Source organism: Manis javanica, chromosome 3 (genome assembly GCF_040802235.1).
Source record: "Manis javanica isolate MJ-LG chromosome 3, MJ_LKY, whole genome shotgun sequence".
In the NCBI taxonomy this organism is placed as follows: Eukaryota; Metazoa; Chordata; class Mammalia; order Pholidota; family Manidae; genus Manis; species Manis javanica.
Genome location: NC_133158.1, coordinates 193,446,640 through 193,468,455, shown reverse-complemented (window position 1 = coordinate 193,468,455; position 21,816 = coordinate 193,446,640). Strand labels below are relative to the sequence as shown.

Below are 21,816 nucleotides of genomic sequence, written 5' to 3'. Positions count from 1 at the left end.
AGATATCAAATCAGAAAACCAAATGACTTTTAGAAACTACAGTTGGATGTTCCCAATACCCCGAAAAGGAAATGCAGAGTAGATTCAACAACTGGCAACTGGAGAATCATCAAGATGCATTTTGATGAGCTGGAAATGAAAGAAGCTGGTCTTCAGAAACCTCTGTGAAACAAGGGCTGAGCCTGCACCCCCAAATGGAGGAGGACCCCCAGTCTGAGGTGGGTCCAAAGCTCTCCTGTCTTCATTAAACAGAATATTCAGCCTGCTATCATGTTCTGTTACTCTTAGTAAAGGAAAAATAAAATAGAAATCGACACTAAACTGCCAATGTCACTTAGTAGAAAGTGTGCCAATTAGAGTGCAGATCAAAGTGGATTTTTTAATGAAAGGCTTGTGTTTAGGCTTTGGTAATGGGAACTGTGCACTTGGAATGGATCTGCAGTGCTAATGCTTTCCTTGCTTGGTTTTTATTTGTGGCACAATAATTGGCATATGCTGTAAAAGCTGTGCAAGTAGAAAAGACAAGAAATAGTCTGCACGATGATTCAAGGCCAGCACACCTACTAGATGCACATTTGCCTGGAAGACATATGCATGTTTTTCTCAGAGACACCAAGAATTTACTACCAGCAGTGAGATGAAAGTACTGCTGGGTTTTATCTAATAGTGTGGGCAAGAGTCCATAGTTTCCTTAGAATAAGAGCCTTAAAAATACCAACTTCATGCTTGGACTTATTTGTTAGTGTGCCAGTTATATAACAACTTGAGAGTGAAACTGTAGTAGTATTTTCCTTCTGATATATGTACATACTGAGCTTTTGTCCAAGTTGTAGAATACACATAAAAATGTGATCATGATTCTTCAAATACTAACTGTTTGATAGCATAGTTCGGGTACTTCAGCTGGTTACAAACTGTACACATGCATATGTATGTATCCAAGGCAGACTACGATAAGTATTTATGTTACCCAAAAGCTTTTAAACGTTCTACTGCTGAAACTACATACTTAAAACATTGAAAGTTTGATCACTTTTTGTTTTATGTCAATCTACCAAATAATGAAATGAGTACTACCATCTGTTATTTACATACACAGCATTGTCAAACTCCAAGATCCCTGCTGGTTTAGACAGTGAGTAGAGATGTCTTTAAGCTAAAGTGACAAGAAGTTTGGATATAGAAGTAAACCTTTGGTTTGTGACTATGGAACAGAGGGACAAGCTCTGGCACAAATGGAGAGAAAACAGGTCTAATCAGAGACTCATGTAGTCACAACTTATTAAACCAATAGCTAATAAAATGGTTTTCTTACATTTTTACCCTTAGGAAAAGTGACTACAACCCTAGAGAGTAAATTTCTTGATTTATCATATGCATCAGTTTTCAATTTTAACTGGTAGTCACAAGTTTAATGATTATGTGACAAAGGTGACATAAACAATGAATTTCCTATCATTATTAAATATTTTTAAAAAGGTTTCTTGACAGCAGTGTGGTAGACTATATACTGAAACAATCCTCATGATAAAAACAGCTAAACTCTTCGCTAAAATATATATGTGTATATGTGTACTGAAATGCATTAGTGAGTCTCTACAATAGTGAGGAATCCTCACAGGACAAAAAATAATTGAAAACAGTAATCCAGACAGGTAAACAAGCACTAAAAGCTTGTTTTTGTTCCAAGAGTTCCTAACACAACCTTCTTCCTTGAGATTTATCTCTGACAGCTGTACAGAGTGTAGAAAATAAAGAGAACCCTGAATCCCCAAAAGGTAAAAGTCTAATAGGAAAACTAGAATAAAGCTGTAAACTCAAAGGCTACATATGCTCCACATAAATGATCAGTATTCAAAAACATATTAAAAATAAATACACAGGAACTTGCTTTTCTTGACCTTGGTGCTGACTGAAAGGGAGAAAAAGTCCTTGCTTAGAATTCATTAGCTTAGGCCTGAATTTACGATATCCATACTGTCATAGCTATATTAAAAAAAAACCCTCAGTAGTTAAATTTAGCTAGTCTTTGCTTGATGACGTGTCTAGGTGATTTGCAGAAGGGAAAGCAATCCTCTCTCAAGGGCACAAATCCAACCCAGGTTTCAAATAATCCTCAGAGATAAAGCTTCAAAGACAATGAGCAGCTTATTGTTAAGCACAAAAAATCACAGAGAAACAGGGTACCGTTAATGAGAGCTAGCAAATCCATTGATAGAATAATCTTCAAAGACTTAACATGCTGAAATGACTAGACACAGTATATGTAATATATTTGTTTAAGTATATAAAAAGGAAGCTTGGAAACATGAGTGAGAATTAAGAGATTGCTTTTCAAAAATACAAAAAGAAATGAAAGAAAATCTAAGGGAACTTCTGGAAATGAAAAATACAGTGCTCTAGACTGAAAAGGAAAGGAAAAGAGATGTAGGGTGGAGTGAGATGGCCCAATATTCGTCTAACTGGAATTTCAGAAAAAGACACAAATAAATCGTATTTAGATCAACTGCTGACTTCTTAACACAAAAATTAGAAACCCTAAGACTGTAGGATAGGGTCTTAAATCTGATGAAAGAAAATAACTGTGAATCTAGAATTCTAAGCCCAGCAAAAATATCTTTTAAAGACAAGAATTAAATAAAGACATTTTTAGACAACCAAAATCTGAGGGGGAAGTTTACAACAGACCCTCACTAATGACTACTGCAGACAAAAAGAAAATGATACTAAAGAGAAGTCTGGGATATAAGGAAGAACAGTTAGCAAAGAAAATAGAAAAGAAACAGATAAATCTATTAAAAATATTAATAATGCCTAATTTTGAGAGAATGAAAACTGGGCCAACAAAAGCTTATGAAATGAAAAGATAAATATTTGGAGGTAAGGATTCTAAGTCTCTTGTATTATTCAAGAGTAAGATGTTGATCGATACTAGATTTTAATTAAAATAGCTAAGCTAACCACTGATAGACGAGAAGTAGCTATATAAATTTCAACAAACACAGGGTAAAATGGTCATTTTAAGAAATTGATTGTCTATGTTGAATGTACAGAAAGATATCACAGTCAAGAAGAGGTTATAAATTGGCTAGATAAAAAGTCAAAATATGAAAGCCAATTGTCAAAAAAGTAATCTTTTCATATGCCTCAGCAAAAAAAAAAGTATAAGGTATTTAGGCTAACTCTAACAAAATATATAGAGGCCTGATTAAGAAAAAAATTAAAACTTAAAAAAAATATTAAAGAAAAAAATTAGTGTACTTTTCTATATGATCCCTGAATTAGAAGACAATACTGTAAAGATTGTTTTATGTCAATCTACCAAATAATGAAATGAATACTACGATCCATTACTTACATACACAACATTGTCAAACTCCGAGATTCCTGCTGGTTTAGACAGTGAGTAGAGATGTCTTTAAGTTAAAGTGACTGATATTTAGAATTAATAAAATTCCAGTAAAAATTGTAACAATCTAAATGTCCATCAATGGATGAACAGATAAAGAAAATGTGCTATATACACAAAGGCATATTATTTAGCCGTAACAAAGAAAAAAATTCTGCCATAGGTGAAATAAGCCAGTCATAGAAAGATAAATGTTGCATGATTCCACTTCTTTGAGGCATCTAACATGTCAAACTCATAGAAGCAGGTAGAACGGTGGCAGCCAGAGGTTGGGGGAGGGGTAAATGGGAAGCTGCCGTTCAATGATTTGAGGCTCAGTCATGCAAGATGCATAAGTTCTAGAGATCTGCATTACAACATTGTGCCTATAGTTTGATAACACTGTCTTGTGCACATAAAAAATGTGTTTACAGAGTAGATCACAAATTTAATTATGCTTTTTATCAAAATCAAAAAAAGAAAAGTAAATCGAAAAAAGGAAAGTTTTAGTAGATAATTGTTATCTAAAATGCACACCTATACCTGTCTTTGTGACATCTGAAAGAAGGACATTTTGGTCTGATGCTTAAGGTACTTAGATTCTAGACTGTAGTTATATTATTATTATTATTTTACATTTTCTTGTTAATTTGAGTGAAGTTTCATCTGAAATCAAATATGCATGCCATGGTTATGTGGGTCACACACATGAAAGTGTGGACAGCTGCACATTGCCCAAAGATTTATGAATAAATCTCCCTTCCTTTGGAAAATAATCCCAATAAACTTGTGTGTGTGTGTGTGTGTGTGTAAAACCTGACAAGTGGATCCAGTGATTTATATTAGAGCAAAGGGAACAATGAGAGCCAATCTACTCACGAGGAAGAACATGAGAGTGGCATAAATATGGGGGGGGGTGCTGCTTCCCTGATATGAAGACTTATTATAAAACCAACATATTTAAGAGGTGTGATATTGGTGCATGGACAAAGAGGCCAATGGAAATGAGTTGAGAGTCCTGTACAGAGTCCTGGGAACATGATACATGGCAGTAGTGGTACTGTAGATCACAGGGAAGCTTATTGCCACTGGATAACAGACAATCCTTCCTGGGGAAAAAAATGGAAAGGGAAAGGAAATTATCCCTAGCTCATATTCCTAGAACACAAAAATCAATTCTAGATGTACTAAAGATATGAATGTGAAATGCAGGAAAACTATAAAAGTTTTAAAAGACAATGTAAGTTATCTTTACAATCTCAGGGTAGGGAAGAATTTCTTAGCTTATGAAAAAGGCAAATAATAAAGACTGATTGATTCTGACTCATTAACATCAAACTGTGCCATTAAGAGAGCAAAAGACAAGTCACAAACTAAAAAATATTTGTCAGAAAAGACAAATTATAAATACTGGCAAAAAATATTAAAAATCATTACATTTCAGAAATAAAAACACAAACAATCCAGTAGAAACAAGCAAAAGATACTAAAATGCATTTCCCATAGGAGAAAACAGGGCTGGTCAAAAAATGATGAAAAAAATGCTCAACTTCATTCATAACAGGGTAAATGCAAATTACAATCACAGTGAGATGACATATCACATCCAACAGAATGGCAACAGAAAGTAGGGTGGCGTGAACAACAGGGACGCTCTCATGCAACATGGTAGAATGTAAAGGGGGACTACCCACTCCACAAAGTAGTCTGGTGCTCTTGGTATTAATAAACACAGGCATTCTCTGATGTATGCCCAGCCTAGACTCTAGGGCCTAGCAAATGCCTTCTATGTGCATCCGAAGACACATAAGAGATTGTTCCTAACAGCCCTTGTCATTATATCCCCACATGGGAAAACCTCACTGTCCATCCACCCTAGAGTGGACAACTCTAAATGGACACAATAAATAAGTTGTGAATATAGGCTTATAACAGAATACCATAAAGAAATGAAATGCAAGAACCCCAGCTATACACCTTAATGATTAAACATGTCAATGTCTTGAATAAAACAATAGAATACATAGGATATGAATCCATTTATATAAAAATAAAAAATAAGCAAAATTAAATACCTTTATGGTATAGGAATGCATTTACTGTAAGTCTCAAAGGAATAATTATCCCTGAGATCTGGACCTCAGTCAGCCTGGAGCGGTGGAGAGGAAGGATGTGATCAGAGACGGGCACAAAGGAAGCAAGGATGGTAACAGCCGCATTCTATTTTATGACCTTGCGGCAGGGACATCTCACCCTTTGCTTTTCCTCTTTAACGAGTGTATATGGTTTATGCACTATAAATCACAGGAAAAATGTTGAGCAAAAGAAGTCAAGTCATAGAGTATATTATTCAGCATGATTCTATTACAATGTTTTAATCAAGGTAAAACTGAATAACACAGTGTTTAGGGATTCAAACATGGTGAGAAAATTTTAACAGTAAAAAGGCAGTGATCAATACCAGATTCAGATTACTGTTGCCCAATTACTTCTGGAGTGGAAGAGGAGAGACGTGACAGGGAAGGGACGAGGGGGCTTCCTGAGGGTCTGGTGACGTCTCATCTCTGGAGATACGTGGCAAATACATGGGTTCTTACTTTATTATCATTCATTAAACAGTTTGATATGTCCTAATATATCATCTTTTTGTTTCACAATAAAAGTTTGCAATGAATTTCAACATAAATAAACAACTACTGCATTAAAAAATAAAAACTTTTCTATGGATGACCTCTTTGGACTAACTCTGGGTATATTTCATCTGCATTTTAATGAAAGATTCTAGGAAAAAGAAGGGCAAGCCTGGGCCACTGAGGAGTGAGGTGGCAGAAGGATCTGAGTAGCCTGGAAAATGTGCAAACCCTGCCAGTCTCCTTTTTCTTAAAATTCTAATCTCAGCTCCTTTCCCAGAACCCTTGAGCCACTGGACTGCTAGAAACTTAAGGTTTGGTGATGTTCACAAATGGCCCTTTTGCCCATAGGCTTTTCTAACCAAACCATGGGCAAAGAGATGAAGTCTTCTAGCAGGCTAGGTTAGATGGATTGCCTGACCAAAGGCTGTGTGGACCAAAAAGCTGTAGCACTGCTCTGGAAGGGAAGGCATTCACTTACGAAATTATCCCTCTCAATTCTTCCCGTGTACATGTAGGAAAGATTAAATAAGGCAGTTGTATGGTAATATAGAAATCATTAAAAACATTCTTTTCGAGGTTTGACAATGAAAGAGTAGATATATATCTACTACATAGTTGTTAGTCAAAAAAGTATGTTTCAAATAATCAATTGGTATTCATTTAAAATACAATAATGGTCTTATTAAAGCTAAATTTAATACATGCTGTATTTGGAAGTAATTTCTTTACCACCACATAGAAACCTTTCCAACTGTCTTTTTTTTTTTGCATTGTTGACATCCAGTGGCGAATTAGAAAAATCTCTTGATGAAAATCCCCTAAGGCTAGACATGTGTGCTTATTTTCAGTTCAAAATCAATATTGATGATTTCCCTACTCTGTCTCCATTTCTCTCAAATAGACAATAAATTATAAGTGGAAACCAATTAATCTTCAAAAATTCAAAGGGTAGGATAGGTACTGTGTAATTTGGAAATGTAAAGAACAGAATTCTTAGTGAGTACATGTAAATAAATAAGTAGTTCTTGATTTCCCACAATTTCTCATCAGCTACCACAAAAACTCTTGTTTACATTTGCAACTACTTACCGCTAACAATTCCTGCCTTTCAAATTGTAAATTTCTTTTGCAGAACTATTTCTTGTGAGTCACATTAAACAGAGCCGGAGGTAAAGCTGTCATAGGGTAGAGAAGGATTACCTGAGTTGGAGGACAGGGAAAAAACTCCATCTTCGTTTCCATTAAAAATTGAATACTTAATGCTGTCTTGAATTGAATCAGGAGCAAAAGCTTTTACAGTCACAATAGAAGTACCTGTAAAAATTAGGCAAAAAATAATAAAAATAAAACTTGAGGAAAAAGAAAATTTCAAAGCAAAACAAGAGCAAACACTGGGTATTTATTATTTGCCTTCTGTATTTTCATTTGTTCATTGTGGTTATGGGTATATACAGTTGTCAAAACTCATAGAACTGAATACTTAAAATATGTGTATATCATTGTATATAAGTTGTACCTTAAAGTTGGTTAAATAAAAAGTACTTTACAAAACAGGACAAGCAGTCAGAAGAGGGAGACAAGTGGACAACCAGGACAGGAAGCAAAGCAGAGGTGAGAAGAAAAGGATATAATATGTCACAAGCAAAGGCGTGTCTTCATTACGTGTCTTCAATAAGCTAGGTGCCAGAGATAGAGTAACAAACAAGATAAAAAGATCTCTGTTGTAATGATGGTTATTAACTGAATGGAGGAAACAGACAGTAAACCATTAAACAAATACATAATCAAGGTAATTTCAGATAGGACAAGTTTCCTGTAAAGAAGGAAACAAGGTTAAGTGATAGAAAACACTTCTCCTGTAGGGGCACTTCTCCAAAGGGACACACCTTTGGAGAGCCTTTGGAGAGGAATGACATTCCAGGTGAACCTCGAAGCATGAGAAGCCACAGAAAGAGCTGGGGGAAAAGAGTTCTAGGAGAAGGAATAGCAAACACAGAGGCCCTGGGCCGGGGAAGGGGTTGGTTTTGTTAAGCACAATGAGTAGGGGAAAAGGTGGAAAATAGTATCTAGATGGACAGGGATCAGATTTCATTCGAAGTGCAATGGGAAATCTTGGAAGTATTCAAAAGCACAGAGTAAAATAATAATTTTTACTTTTAAAAGATATCAACCTGACTGCTGTGTGGAGAACAAAGAGGGGTAAGAATGATGCAGTGAGGCCAGTGAAGATAATACTGCCAAGGTCCGAGCAGGAGACATTCACCTAGAATTGCAGGAGGGGAGACGGAAAGGAGGAGGCAGATTAAAGACATATTTTGGCACACTGTCCTGAACATTGGATGGGATGTGGGAAAGGAGGTAAGAGCAGTGTAAGTGGAAGAAATCTTCCCCCAGTCAGTTTCCAGAACAGCTGTAGGTAAAAACAACCCAGCTAGAGATTAACTCAGGACTTAACTACATGATACTAATTCATTCAAGAATTAAGGTAGGTTGGACAGGAGCAGTCAAGAGATAACTTCAGGAAAAAAACAGAAATTGAGTTAGGTGTAGGAATCACTGAGAGGAAAGAAGGAAGTCACTTTAGGTTATAGGGGACAGACTGATCAACAGCATGAAAGAAGCATAAGCAAGGACTGAGAGAGGCAACAATACGATTGGTGTGATTAGAATGGGGGTTTCACTGAAAATGTTCTCAATAATCCACCGGGCCCCAAGTTAGCACTTTGTCCCCTTTGTTTGTAACGTATTATATCCTTTTCTTCTCACCTCTGCTTTTTTTTCTGTCCTGGTTGTCCACTTGTCTCCCTCTTACAACTGCTTGTCCCATTTTTTAAAGTACTTTTCATTTAACCAACTTCAAGGTACAACTTATATACAATGATATACACATATTTTGAGTATTCAGTTCTCTGAGTTTTGACAAGTGTATACACCTGTAACCATCATCACATCTCAGTCAAGATGTAGGATATTTTTATCACTCTAAAAAGTTCCCTCAGGCCCTTTTACAGTCAGTTTTCTCTTATTTCAGGACTCAGGCAGTCACTGATCTACTTTCTATAACTTTAGATTAGTTCTGCCTCAAAAGCTTCATAGATATGCAAATCATACAGTGTCTGGCTTCTTTTGTTCAGCATAATTTTTTGAAAATCAAACATGCTATTCTGCATATCAAGAGTTCACTCTGTTTTCATTGCAGAGCAGTGTTCTATTTACTGGGCATACCACAGCTTGTTTATCTATTCACCTATATGTGGACATTAGGATTGTTTTTAATTTGGGGCTGTAATGAATAAAGCTGCTATGAGTATCCATGTAAAAGGGTTTTCATTCCACATGGGTAAACATAGTAAGTGTATATTTAAATTTATAAGAAACTGCCAAAGTACTTTCTAAAGCAGTTATACCATTTTACATTCCTGCTGGACAGACATGAGAATTCAGGTTGCTCTACTTCCATTGGTATTGTCATTCTTTATAATTTTAGTCATCTTGGTGGGTATGTAGTAGTATCTTACTGTGATTTTAATTTTGATTTCCCTGATGTCTAATGCTGTCAAATATGTTTTTATGTGTTTCTTGGCCAATCCCCTTGCCCCCTTTAATCCATCTTTGTTATTTTGTTTCTTGCTTTCTATTTACTCACCACTCTGAGAAACTTTTTCATAGTTCTTTACTGGCCCTAACCTTCTTGTCTTAGGCCTTAAGCTTATGCTTCTGCTCTAGACTCCCACTCTGGCGGTGATCCCTGGCTCTCCTCTTATTTTCTTCCTGCTCTGTAGGATACCACCTAATGTCAATGAATGGTGTGTATGTTGCAATGAGTGGGAGAGGTGGGAAAGAAGTAGACTGTGTAGGAAGCTCTAGCAACTAAGTATGAAACAATGGGGGCTTGATATGAGATGGTTCTAACAAGGCACAAGAGGAAAAGTGCAGAGGCTGACATAGTGTCAGAGGTGAGTACGGTGCAAGTCTCATTAACTCGGATGCCTTTGGGTAAAAACAAGAAGCATGGACAGATGAAGGAACCAGGTGGGTGGAGGTAACCAGAGATAGCCTGATGCACCTAAAGCACTGAGTTTCAACTCATCACTGCCGGCAGGGAAGGCAAGCTTAAGGATGCTTGAGATACTGGTCTTTTCAAGAGAAGCTCAAAAATTCATATTTATTTTTATGTGAAATCTCCCAATTCCTAAATATCAGAAAATAATTTAACTTAGGGAAAAAAACAAGCCACCACATGGGTTGAACAAAACATAGCTGTGGCCTGACTACAATTCTGAGCCTGCCCATTTACCATCTCTGATAGAAAAGAGGAATCTCTCCTTTTTGTTACCAGCCCTTCTAGCACTCAGATTGTGGTACTTATTTATCGCCCATAGAATTGTACTGAACAACTTGAAGACTGATCTTATTTCTTTGCTAAGTTGGAGTAAATTCCATGAGAGCAGAGGTTTTCTATATATATTTGTATTATATGTAGTTCTATAACTATACATTAGTTTTTGCCTCAAGTTGCACATGCTTGGAAATGATCCAGTAGCTGCCTTCTTCTGCTTAGCATACTATTTTCAGAATTAAGCATGATGTTCTGTGCATCAAAAGTTTGTTCCTTTGTACACACTATGTACTTAATAAGGATGGGAAGAAGAGGGATAAAACAGGAAACAGAAAGTAAGTGGGGAAGGTGGTCACTGAAGTGTTCTAGCCTGAAAGATTGGAAAAATATAATTTCTAAAGCTTTTCTGCTTAAAGGACCCTTCTAAACCAACACTAATTATTTAAAAAAATCTCTCAATGCTTTAATAACACATCTGATAGTGAGATTTGCATTCGTTTAAAAAATAGGTTCTCTGCTGGGCCTCATCATTGAAACATACTGTGCAGGTTCCAGGGAACCAGCTTGAAACCCATCCTGCTAGAGGTTATACTAAAAACAATCTTTAGACTAAGCCAAATTGACTTATCTCTTTTTTCTGTATACTTAAAAGGGTTTCACTAAAAAGTAGAGAAGAAATAAAAGTCCCTAAACAGACAATATTTTCTTTAGGGGCCTTTTAAAAACTAAACACTCAAAGAAAAAGGCAATGATCAGTATAGATATAAAGGAAACAAGTATGTCATATTGTCTGCAAAACTGAAAATCCAATGAAAATTCAGTGATATATACATATATATATATTTCATATATATATATTTATATATATATTTCATATATATGTATTTTTATATATATTTCTTCATATATATATATATATATATAACAGAATTCTTTATGGAAAAAGAACAGGAAAACTGAAACTGGATATAGTACTCTCTTTAAAAACATTAATTTAACATAAACTGTGACAAAGTTTAGAAATCATTTATCAGGGTTTCCACATGGTTGTTCTGTTCAAGCCAGTTATGAAGTCATTCAGTGACAAGGGAAAAGGATCTTAATTAATCATGGTGCAATCAAGTTACTACACATGTTGAGAGCTCTTTCAAATTGCATTATAATCTGATGTGTATGTTGTTACATTTCAGGAGACATGTTGTTAGTATAAAAATGTCTTACATTTTTGGTAGGCATATGCCATCACAGTAGTGCAGTATATTTTATCGTTAGTGCTCAGTAACAATTCTGTGCTTCCTGATACAATTTATTTCTTAAACACAGGAAATTTTATTTCAACTGGCTTGTCACATATTCTTAAGAATGTCAGTAAGAAGAGAAACAGCTATGCAGGCAAGATGTACAGTCTTGCTGACGGCCTTTTCTTCATAGGTTAGGATACTTATTATATGCCCAATTACAAAAGAAAACATGAAGATTGCTTACATATAAAAGAACAAAGATGAGTACAAAATTCTAAGGAAGAATCACATATGACCTCAACAGGAACAATCCTATTTTTATTGCAAATATAATGTTCATAATATCAAATGAAATCATAGCACACAAAGAATTTAATTCAATGAAAATACTTCAAACTAGATGTTAAAGTCAAAAAGCTGCAAATGTTTATACATATTCTTCCTCCCACTAAGTTTAAATTTGAGACTTCCCCCCAAAAGAGGAAATAATTAAAGGGTCTTGAATCTTTCTAAGTCTTGGCTTTTTAAATAAAAGTCTGTCTCTGGGCATCTACATAAAACTTTATATTACTGCTCATGTCACATCAAGGTAGAAATGGTAAAACATGAAAATCAACACTGTATCTTCAGTTCCTGTGAGGTAAGTAAAATATAAACAAAAATTTACCTTTTATATTTTTTAGGCTTTTATGAATTTCCCTTTAAATCTAACATTGTATCAAAAAAGTATAATATATTTAATGTTCATTTTTTTCTTTCTTTATAAAAATACTGTTAAAAAAATAAAACCAAGAATACTAGCCCTTCAAAGATGGAAAAATAAAGACCTTTCCAGATAAGCAAAAACTGAGAGTTCATCACTAGACCTGCCTCACAGGGAATGCTAAAGGGTGTCCTTCTAGATGAAAGGAAAGGACACTAGTAGCAACATGAAAGCATATGAAAACAAAATTCTCTGGTAAAGGTAAACATATAGGCAAATACCAAATCCTGTAACACTATAATTGGAGCATAAATCACTTTTATTTATGGAATAAAATTTGAAAGATTAAAAGCATAGGAAGTAACTATAAAACTATGTTAGTGGATATAAAATAAAAAAGATGTTATTTTGTGAAATTGATAAAGTGGGATGGAAAAGTAAAGGGGCAGAAGTTTTTGTATATAACTGAAGCTATACGGTTACCAGTTTAATATAGATTGTTAAATGTTTTTATCAGATCTTCTATAAAATGTTTTACGTGATTTCTATAAAATGTTTTCTGCGATCCCCATGGTAACCAGAATGAGAATACCTATTGAAGAAACACAAAAGAAATAAGAAGGGACACGAAGCACATCACCTCAAAAAAATCAATGAAATGCAAAAGCAACAAAAGGAGGAAATAAGACAAAAGAATACTATAAAACATACAGAAAGCAATTTAAAAATGGCAATATTAAGTCCTTAACTATCAGTATATAAATGTAAATGGATGAAACTCCACAATAACAACAACAGCAAAAGCCATAGGGTGCTGTCTATAAGAGATTCACTTTAGATAGGAGGACACTTGCAGGATGAAAGTGAAAGGATGGGAAAAGATATTTCATGCAAACGGCATCCAAAAGACAATGGGGTACCTCTACTTACTACACCATACAAAGTAGAGTTTAAGTAAAAAACTGTCACAACAGACAAAGAGGAACATTATATAAAAAAAAGGTCTATTTACCAGGAAGACATAACAATTATATATTCACCAAGCAGCAAAGCCCCCAAATATATGAAATAAACATTGACAGAATTGAAGGAAGAAATAGATAGTAACCCAATGATAGTCAGAGATGTCAATACCGCACATTCAACAATGAATATATCAACCAGACAGAAGATCAATAAGGAAACAGAGGACTTAAGCATATTACAGACTAGTTAGACCTAACAGACACATAGATCACTCCACCTAAGAACAGCAGAATATGCATTCTCACGTATATTACACATCCCCAAGTGTATCCTCAAGTGCACATGGGACAGTCTCTAGGATAGATGGATCACATGTTAGGGAACAGAAATAGCTGTAACAAATTTAAGGAGATCAGTACCATACCAAACTATCTTTTCTTACTACAATGGAATGAGACTAGAAATCAGTAACAAAAGAAGACTGGAAAATTTACAAATACATGGAAACTAAATAATGAATTCTTGAATAGCTGGTAGGTCATGGTAGAAGTCTAAATATACTGAGACAAATGAAACAAATCACAACATATCAAAACATGGGATACAGCAAAAGCAGTACTAAGAGGGAATTTTGTAGCAGTAAATATCTATATTAAGAAAAGAATAAAGATCACAAATCAACAACCTAACTTTATACCTCAAGGAAGTAGAAAAAGGGGAGCAAACTGAAAACAAGGTTAGTAGAATGAAGGAAATAATAAAATTAGGGCAGAAATAAATTAAATAGAGAGTACAAAACTAAGAGGAAAATTAAATGAACCAGTATTTTTAAAAAATCAATAAATTGATAAATTCATAGCTAGACAAAAAAGTGAGAAGACTAAAATAAAGACAATCAGAAATGAAAGGTGACATTACAACTGATGCCACAGAAATAAGAAGTATCATAAGAGACAATTTTGAATGATCATTAATCAACAAATTAGATAACCCAGAAGAAATGGATAATTTTTCTAGAAATAAGCACGCTACCAAAACTGAATTATTAGGAAAGAAAAAATCTGTAACTAGTAGGAAGACTGAATCAGTAATTGAAAACCCTCAAATAAATACCAGATGGCTTCATTGACAAATTCTACCAAACATTTAAACAAGAATTAACACCAATCCTCCTAAAATTTTTTCAAAACATTGAAGAGGAGAGAACATTTCCAAACTTGTTTTATGGGGCCAGCATGACTCTGAAACCAAAATCTGACAAAGACACTACAAGAAAACTACAGACCAGTATCCCTGATGAGTACAGATGCAAAGATCCTCAACAAAATACTAAAAAACTGACTTCAACAGCACATTAAAAGGATCATATACCATAACTATGTGGGAATTATCCCTGGGAAGCAATGATGGTTCAACATAGAAAAATCAATTGTCAATATGACACACTACATTAATAGAATAAAGGATAAAAGTCAGACAGTCATCTCAATGTGTGCAGAAAAAGCATTTGGCAAATTTAATACCCTTTCATGATAAACACATTCAATGAACTAGAAATATAAGGAAACTACCATAATATAATAAGGCCATATGTGAAAAGCCGATAGCTAACATCCCCCTCAATGGTGAAAAATGGGAAGCTTTTCATTAAAATCAGGAACAAGGCAGGGATGTCCATTGTCACCACTTCTATGAAGCACAGGACTGGAAGTCCTATCCTGAGAAATTAGGCTTTGATATTAAAGGCATTCAAATCAGAAAATAAATAAAATGATCTGTTTTCAGATTACATGGATCTTAAATGTAGAAAACCCTACGGATTACACATAATGTGTAATGTGTATTATTACATTATAATGTATATACCACAATTTTTTATCCATTCATCCATGCAAGGACATTTAGGTTGTTTCCACCTCCTGGCTATTGTAAAACATACACACACAAAATACTGTTAGAACTAATAAATGAATTCAGTAAAATTGCAGGATACAAAATCAACACAAAAATCAGTTCCATTTCTATGCACTAACAATGCACAATCTGACAAAGAAATTAGGAAAACAATCCCAAATTAATATTGTTGAAATGTCCATACTACCCAAAACAATCTACAGAATCAATGCAATCCCTATCAAAATCCCAGTGGCATTTTTGGTAGAAATAGAAAAAGGAATCTTAAAATTTATATGGAATCTCAAAGTACTGCAAAGAGCCAAAACAATCTTGAAAAAGAAAAACAAAGGTGGAGGCTTCACATTTCCTGACTTAAGACATATTACAAAGCTACATTAATAAAAAAATACAGTATTGGCATAAACATAGATATATAGACCAATGGAACAGAACAGAGATTCCATAAATAAACCCTCAAATATATTTTCAAATGATCTTTGACAAGAGCACCAGTGTTAGACAATGGGGAAAGGATAATCTGTTTAACAAACGATGTTGGGAAAGCTGGATGTCCATATTCAGAAAAATGCATTTGGACCTTTACCATAAACCGTATTCAAAAATTAACCCAAAATGGATGGAAGACCTAAACATAAAACATGAAACTATAAATCTCCTAAAAGAAAACAGGTGGAAAGCTTCATGACATTGACTTTGGCAAATGACTGATGTGACAGTAAAAGTAGAGGCAACAAAAGTAAAAACAGATAAATGGGACTACATCAAAATGAAGAGCTTCTCCACAGCTAAGGAAATAATCAACAGAGAGAAAAGGCAACCTATGGAAAGGGAAAAAATATTTGCAAACCACATATATGGTAAGGGATTCATCTCCAAAATACATAAGGTTCTCCTACAATTCAAGAGCAAAAAAACAAAAAACCTAATTAAAAAATGAACAAAAGACTTGAACAGAATTTCTTCAAAAGAGACAAACTGAGGTCGACAGAGAGAGGAAAAGATACTGACCATCACTAATCAGCAGGGGAATGCAAATCAATGCCACCATGAGACAGCCCCTCATACCAGCTAGGATGGCTTCTAAAAAGCAACAGCAGGGATGAAACAAAACAAAACAAAGAAACAGAAAATAACAAGTATTGATGAGAATATGGAGAAATTGTTAGGAATGTGAAATGGTGTAGCTGCTATGTAACACAGTATGGAGATCCCTCTAAAAATTAAAATTAGAGCTACTATATGATCCAGCAATCCCCCTTTTGGGTATATATCCAAAGAAATGAAAACAGGATATCAAAAAGATATTTGTACACCTACATCCATTGCAACATTTTTACAATAGTCAAGAGATGGAAACACATTACATGTACTGATTTTTGTGTTGATTTTGTATTCTGCAACTTTACTGAATTCATTTATTCGTTCGGACAGTAGTGTGCATGTGTGTGTGTGTGTGTGTGTGTGTGTGTGGTGTTTGACAATAGCCAAGAAGTGGAAACACCCTAAATCGTTGTTTGGATGGATGCATGGATAAAGAAATGTGGTATATACATACTATATATATATATATATATATATATATATATATATATATATATATATATATATATAATATTATATATATATATATATATATATATATAATACTATTCAGCCTGAAGAAAAGAAGGAAATCTTGTCACAGGCTGCAAAACTGAGGAAACTTGAGGTTATTATATGAATAAGCCAGTCATAAAAAGACAAATAATACATGATTCCCTTATATGAAGTACCTAAAGTAGTCAAACCCTCAGAGACAGAAAGTAGACTGGTGATTGCCAGAGGCTAGAGGGAGGAGAAAGATTTGCTCAATGAGTATAGAGTTTTAGTTTTGAAAAATAAAAAAGTTCTGGAAATCCATTGCACAATGATGGGCACACTGTTAACACTAATATTGTGTGGACTTAAAAATGGTTACGGTGGTAATTTTTATGTGTTTCTTGCCACACGCACACACACACACACACACAAACTTCAGAAAAGTTGATTTTTCCTTCGCACCTTCCCATCATTAAAAATTACTGAACATATGTTACTAAAGATTTCCAAAAAATTCACCCCTAGGATGAGACAAACCATGGAAAATGAACAATTTTCCAAAATTCAAGAACAGATGATAACCATGTTTTAAAAATGCAAATGGATGCAATCTTCAGCATATTTGCTTTTGTGAACACCTAAAAAACTAATAGAGGAAGCCATAAAACGTGCTTATTGACTTTTTATGAGCTGTAGAAAGAGATGTGAAGGAAAACCAATAGAGAATTAATACAAGCAATGAGAAGTAAACAATACTGATCAAGTCTGAAATGTATTTTAATGGGATTATAGATTTCAATGGCAAATTTTTAAAAAGGAGTGATTATCTATAAATGGCTGCATTTAATTGTCTAAAAATTCACTCATAATAACTTAGAGAAAGGAAAGTCCTACTACCTCTCTGATTTTGTGATTTACAGAAGATTCTATTGAAAACATGAACTTTGGAATGTTCGGTGTTGCCGCAGTGTCGGACCAGACTCCAAATCATGCCTGTGGCCCTGAGGCCATGGATCTCACCTCCTTTCCCAGCCACTCCCTGTCTAGGCTGCCTCCCCAGATGGATAATCAGACTTCAAATTCCATGCATTTTCAAGAATTCTCTTTTCTAGCTTCTGCAATCCCTCAGCCAGCCAGGATTCAAAGCCTCCACATGGCCGGAAAGAAAGGCAGCACAATTTTTCTATGAGTGGTTCTCAACTTTGGTAATGAGATACCTGGCAATTATTCCAGTTATTCCAAGAAAAAAAGCGATGTCTCCAAAGAGAAAAATCTTAAAAATACATTTCACTTGTGTTAAAGAAATACCTTTTAAGATGTTTCTAGCTGCCACATAATAAGTGCTCTAATAAGCTATTTTAATGATTCTATTTGATTGTCATAGAAACTCTTGAGGGAGACAGTATTGCTAGCCTCAAAGTAGTCTGGAACTAGGGTTCAACTTCCATGAACAATAAATGCTGATTAAAAACAAAAAGAAAAGAAAGGAAATCCTGGTATTTCTAAGTGTCTTATTTTGCCTTTGACTTAAATATAAATGAAAGTTCTTTTTTGTAAACCTTAAAAAGATACAAATCACACATGTCCAAATCTCTTCGAGCCTTCAAAAATGAAACAAAATACCCCTCTGATCTTCACTGGGTGGCAGCCACCATCTCATTCTATTCTGCTTTGGGGACAGGCCTCTGACTGAGCCAGCTGTCACTTTTCAGCCCCTATCTTACCTAATCTCTGCGGCAAATTAGATGTGTCTGACCACTCCCACTTCTTGAAGGGTCCTCCTTCCCGTTTCTCTGGCACCATTCTCCTAGGAACTACCGGGAGTGCTCTGGCTCCTCCACCTCAGTCTCTTTTGTAGACATATTACTTCTCCAGCTCTTTAAAATACTGACATTGCTTTAGATTTCTTCTCAGGCTTCGCTTTACTCTCACCCTCGGCTTGCACACATGACTACACACGAGCTTCTGCCGGCTCACAATGTCTGGTCTACCTTCAAAGAGTCTCATCAAACTGGTTGGGGGCTAGATGTCTAGGTATTAGTCATTTTTACAAGCCCCCCTCCCCAGGTGCAAGCAGGGTAGAGGACTCCAGGTCTGGCAATCAGCAGGTCTCAGCAAGGCTGCCTTGGAAGCACCTGTGGAGCACATTCCTCTTGTCTTCCCGCTGCCGTGGCTTTAGTCAGGCCTGGTCATTCATCACATGGATCACCATAGTGCCTTCCCACACACCTCTCCCTTCCAGGCCACCCTTCACAAGGCTTCAAAAGCAACCTTTCTATAACATTTTGTCACCCTTTTGATGACTTAAAGGCCATCCATGTCTCTCTGTTCCAGCCTGTCACTGGCCAGCTCATGAGCCTCTTGCAGCCATTCCAGGCGATCTACTGCCCAGGATGGTAAACTCATCACATGCCCTTGAGTCCCACACCTTTGTATGAGCATTTCCCCAACTGGAACTAAGTGTCTTTCCCCTCTTTTTATTTTTTATCATTTTGCCTGCTTTTATTCTCATTTGGGCATATGTACTTGTTTGCTTAGAAGTGTAATTGTTAGATGGTAAAATGATTTCAACAAATGTTTGAAACAAATCTCCTAGGAGAAGCTTCTTTCTGGCTCTGTGATGCACAGTGGGAAGTTTCTTCCCCCAGCTATTTCTGGCTGCATTTTCATCTCCACGTCTTACACTTTGAACTGGTGATAAAAATGGTAGTAATGCTTTAGAGATTATGAGGTGTTCATTTGATCATCAAAACTGTTTTGTAAGAGAATAGATGAAAGAGAAATCCAAGGCTCTTTACAAGGCTGACCACTTGTTTCCTATACCTTAAAAAAATAAATATTCAGTGTACAACTTTGAGCGTAGAATCAACATTTATCTTTATCTTCAGGGGCAGCCTCAAGAACAGAGTTAAGACTGCCCTTTAAGAGTTAAAAATGAGCGAAGCAGCATTACATAGCACAATTTTGATGTGCAAAGAAAAATACTTTATTTTTTATGATTGATCTAATATTCCTCATGAGCCCTACTCTGATGCCCCTTCCTACACTCCCCAGAAGGAATGTGTTTTCTTTTCACATTGCAGGCCACCTAATGAAGTACCTTTGTTTACAGTAAGGTCCATCTAATTTGTTTTAAAAGCAGAATACTCTCTTTGCATTTCTGCTGTAATTATCCTAATGCTGTCCAAAACAAGTGGATGCCTCTTGCAGAATATGTGGAAGGTCTTTCCACAAATAGGCAATAGAGAAAAGGATAGAAATACAGATGAAAAATAATAACCATAAGGAAAAGAACAAAGTTGGAGGACTGACAATACTAGGCTTCAGGACTATAAAGCCACAGTAACCAAGAAAGAATAATGAATGTGAAAGACAAATAGATCAATGGAACAGAATAGAGAGCCAGAAATAGACCCACATGAATACAGTCAACTAATCTTTGACAAAGGGGCAAAGGCAACACAGTGGAGCAAAGACAGTCTTTTCAACAAATGGTGCTGGACATACACCTGCAAAACAATGAAGCTAAACGGAGATCTATGCCCTACACAAAAATTAACTTAAAATGGGCCAGAGACCTAAATGTAATTACAAAACTATAATGCTCTTAGAAGATAACACAGGAGAAAACCTAGATGACCTTGTGTATGGCAATGACTTTTTAGATACAACATCAGAGGCACAGTCCATGAAAGAAATAATTGATGTGTGGGATTTCATTAAAATTTAAAACTTCTGCTCTGCAAAAGAGAATGTCAAAAGAATGATAAGTCACAGATTAGGGAACAATATTTGTAAGAAACACATCTGATAAAGGACTGTTAAAAAAAATAAACAAAGAAATTTCAAAACTCAACAGTAACAAAAACCTAATTAAAAAAGGGCCAAAGACCTTAAAAGAGCTCTCACCAAAGAAGATATATAGATGGCAAATTAGCACGTTAAAAGATGCTCTGTATCATATGTTATCAGGGAAACATGAATTGAAACAACAGCAAGATACCTCTACACACCTATTAGAATGACCAAAGTCTGGAACACTGACAATGCCAAATGCTGGTAAGGATGTGGAGCAAGAGGAACTCTCCGTCACTGCTGGTGGGAATGCAAATGGTACAGCCACTTTGGAAGACAGCTTGGAGGCTTCTTACAAAGTTAAACATACTTATACCATAAGATCCAGGAATCACACTCTTGGAAATCACCCAAAGAAGTTGAAAACTTATGCTTACATGAAAACCTGTACATGGCTTTTTATATCCGTTTTATTCATAACTTCCAAAACTTGTCTTTCAGTAGACACATGGATAAATAGACTGTGCTTTATTTAGACAATGGAATATTACTCAGTGGGAAATATAAATGAGCTGTCAAGCCATGAAAAGACCTGGAGGCACTAAGTGACCACTCTGAAAAGGCTGTACACCACATGATTCCAATTATATGGCATTCTGGAGAGGTCAGAACTACAGAGACAGCAAAAAGATCAGAGCTGCCTCGGTTCGAGTCTAGGGGAAGGGTGGTCTGGGGGGAGAGGATGAATAGGCAGAGCAGGGAGGGTTTTTAGGGCAGTGAAACTACTCTGTGTAATATCACACGGGTGTATTCACACCATTGTACATTTGCCCAAGCTCACCAAGGGTGAACTGTAATATAACCGGTTATAATTATGATTATAATATCAGGTAGGCACATCAATTGTAACAAACACATCACTCTAGTGCAGGATGCTGATAATAAGGGAGGCAATGCTTGTGTGGGGGCCAGAATACACGGGAAAAACCTCTGTACTTTCTTCTCAATTTTGGGGTGTACTTAAAATGTCTCTTAAAAAGTGTTAGAACACTGAACGAAGGAGGGTGTAAATCAAAGGGAAGCTGATGAACAGCAAAAGCGCAGACAGTCGTGACGGCATCAGACAATCCCTGGCGGTGCTGGGTGAGTTCTGACTGAGGACAGCGTAACACAGGCTGATGACATCTAGCACTTGAACCACATCCTCAAATTGGTTAGGATTTACAGGCGACTTTCGGATTATAGTTTGGCTTTCT

General features: G+C 35.7%; 1 protein-coding gene across 1 annotated transcript in view; it reads right to left on the bottom strand.

Moving 5' to 3' along the window:
• The window catches only part of DCHS2 (dachsous cadherin-related 2), a 227,100-nt gene that overhangs the window by 25,909 nt on the left and 179,375 nt on the right, over positions 1 to 21,816 (bottom strand). Inside the window, exon 14 of the mRNA XM_073232557.1 lies at positions 7,222 to 7,335. Coding sequence (XP_073088658.1) covers positions 7,222 to 7,335 — 114 coding nt within the window. The remainder of the gene's footprint in view (positions 1 to 7,221; positions 7,336 to 21,816) is intronic.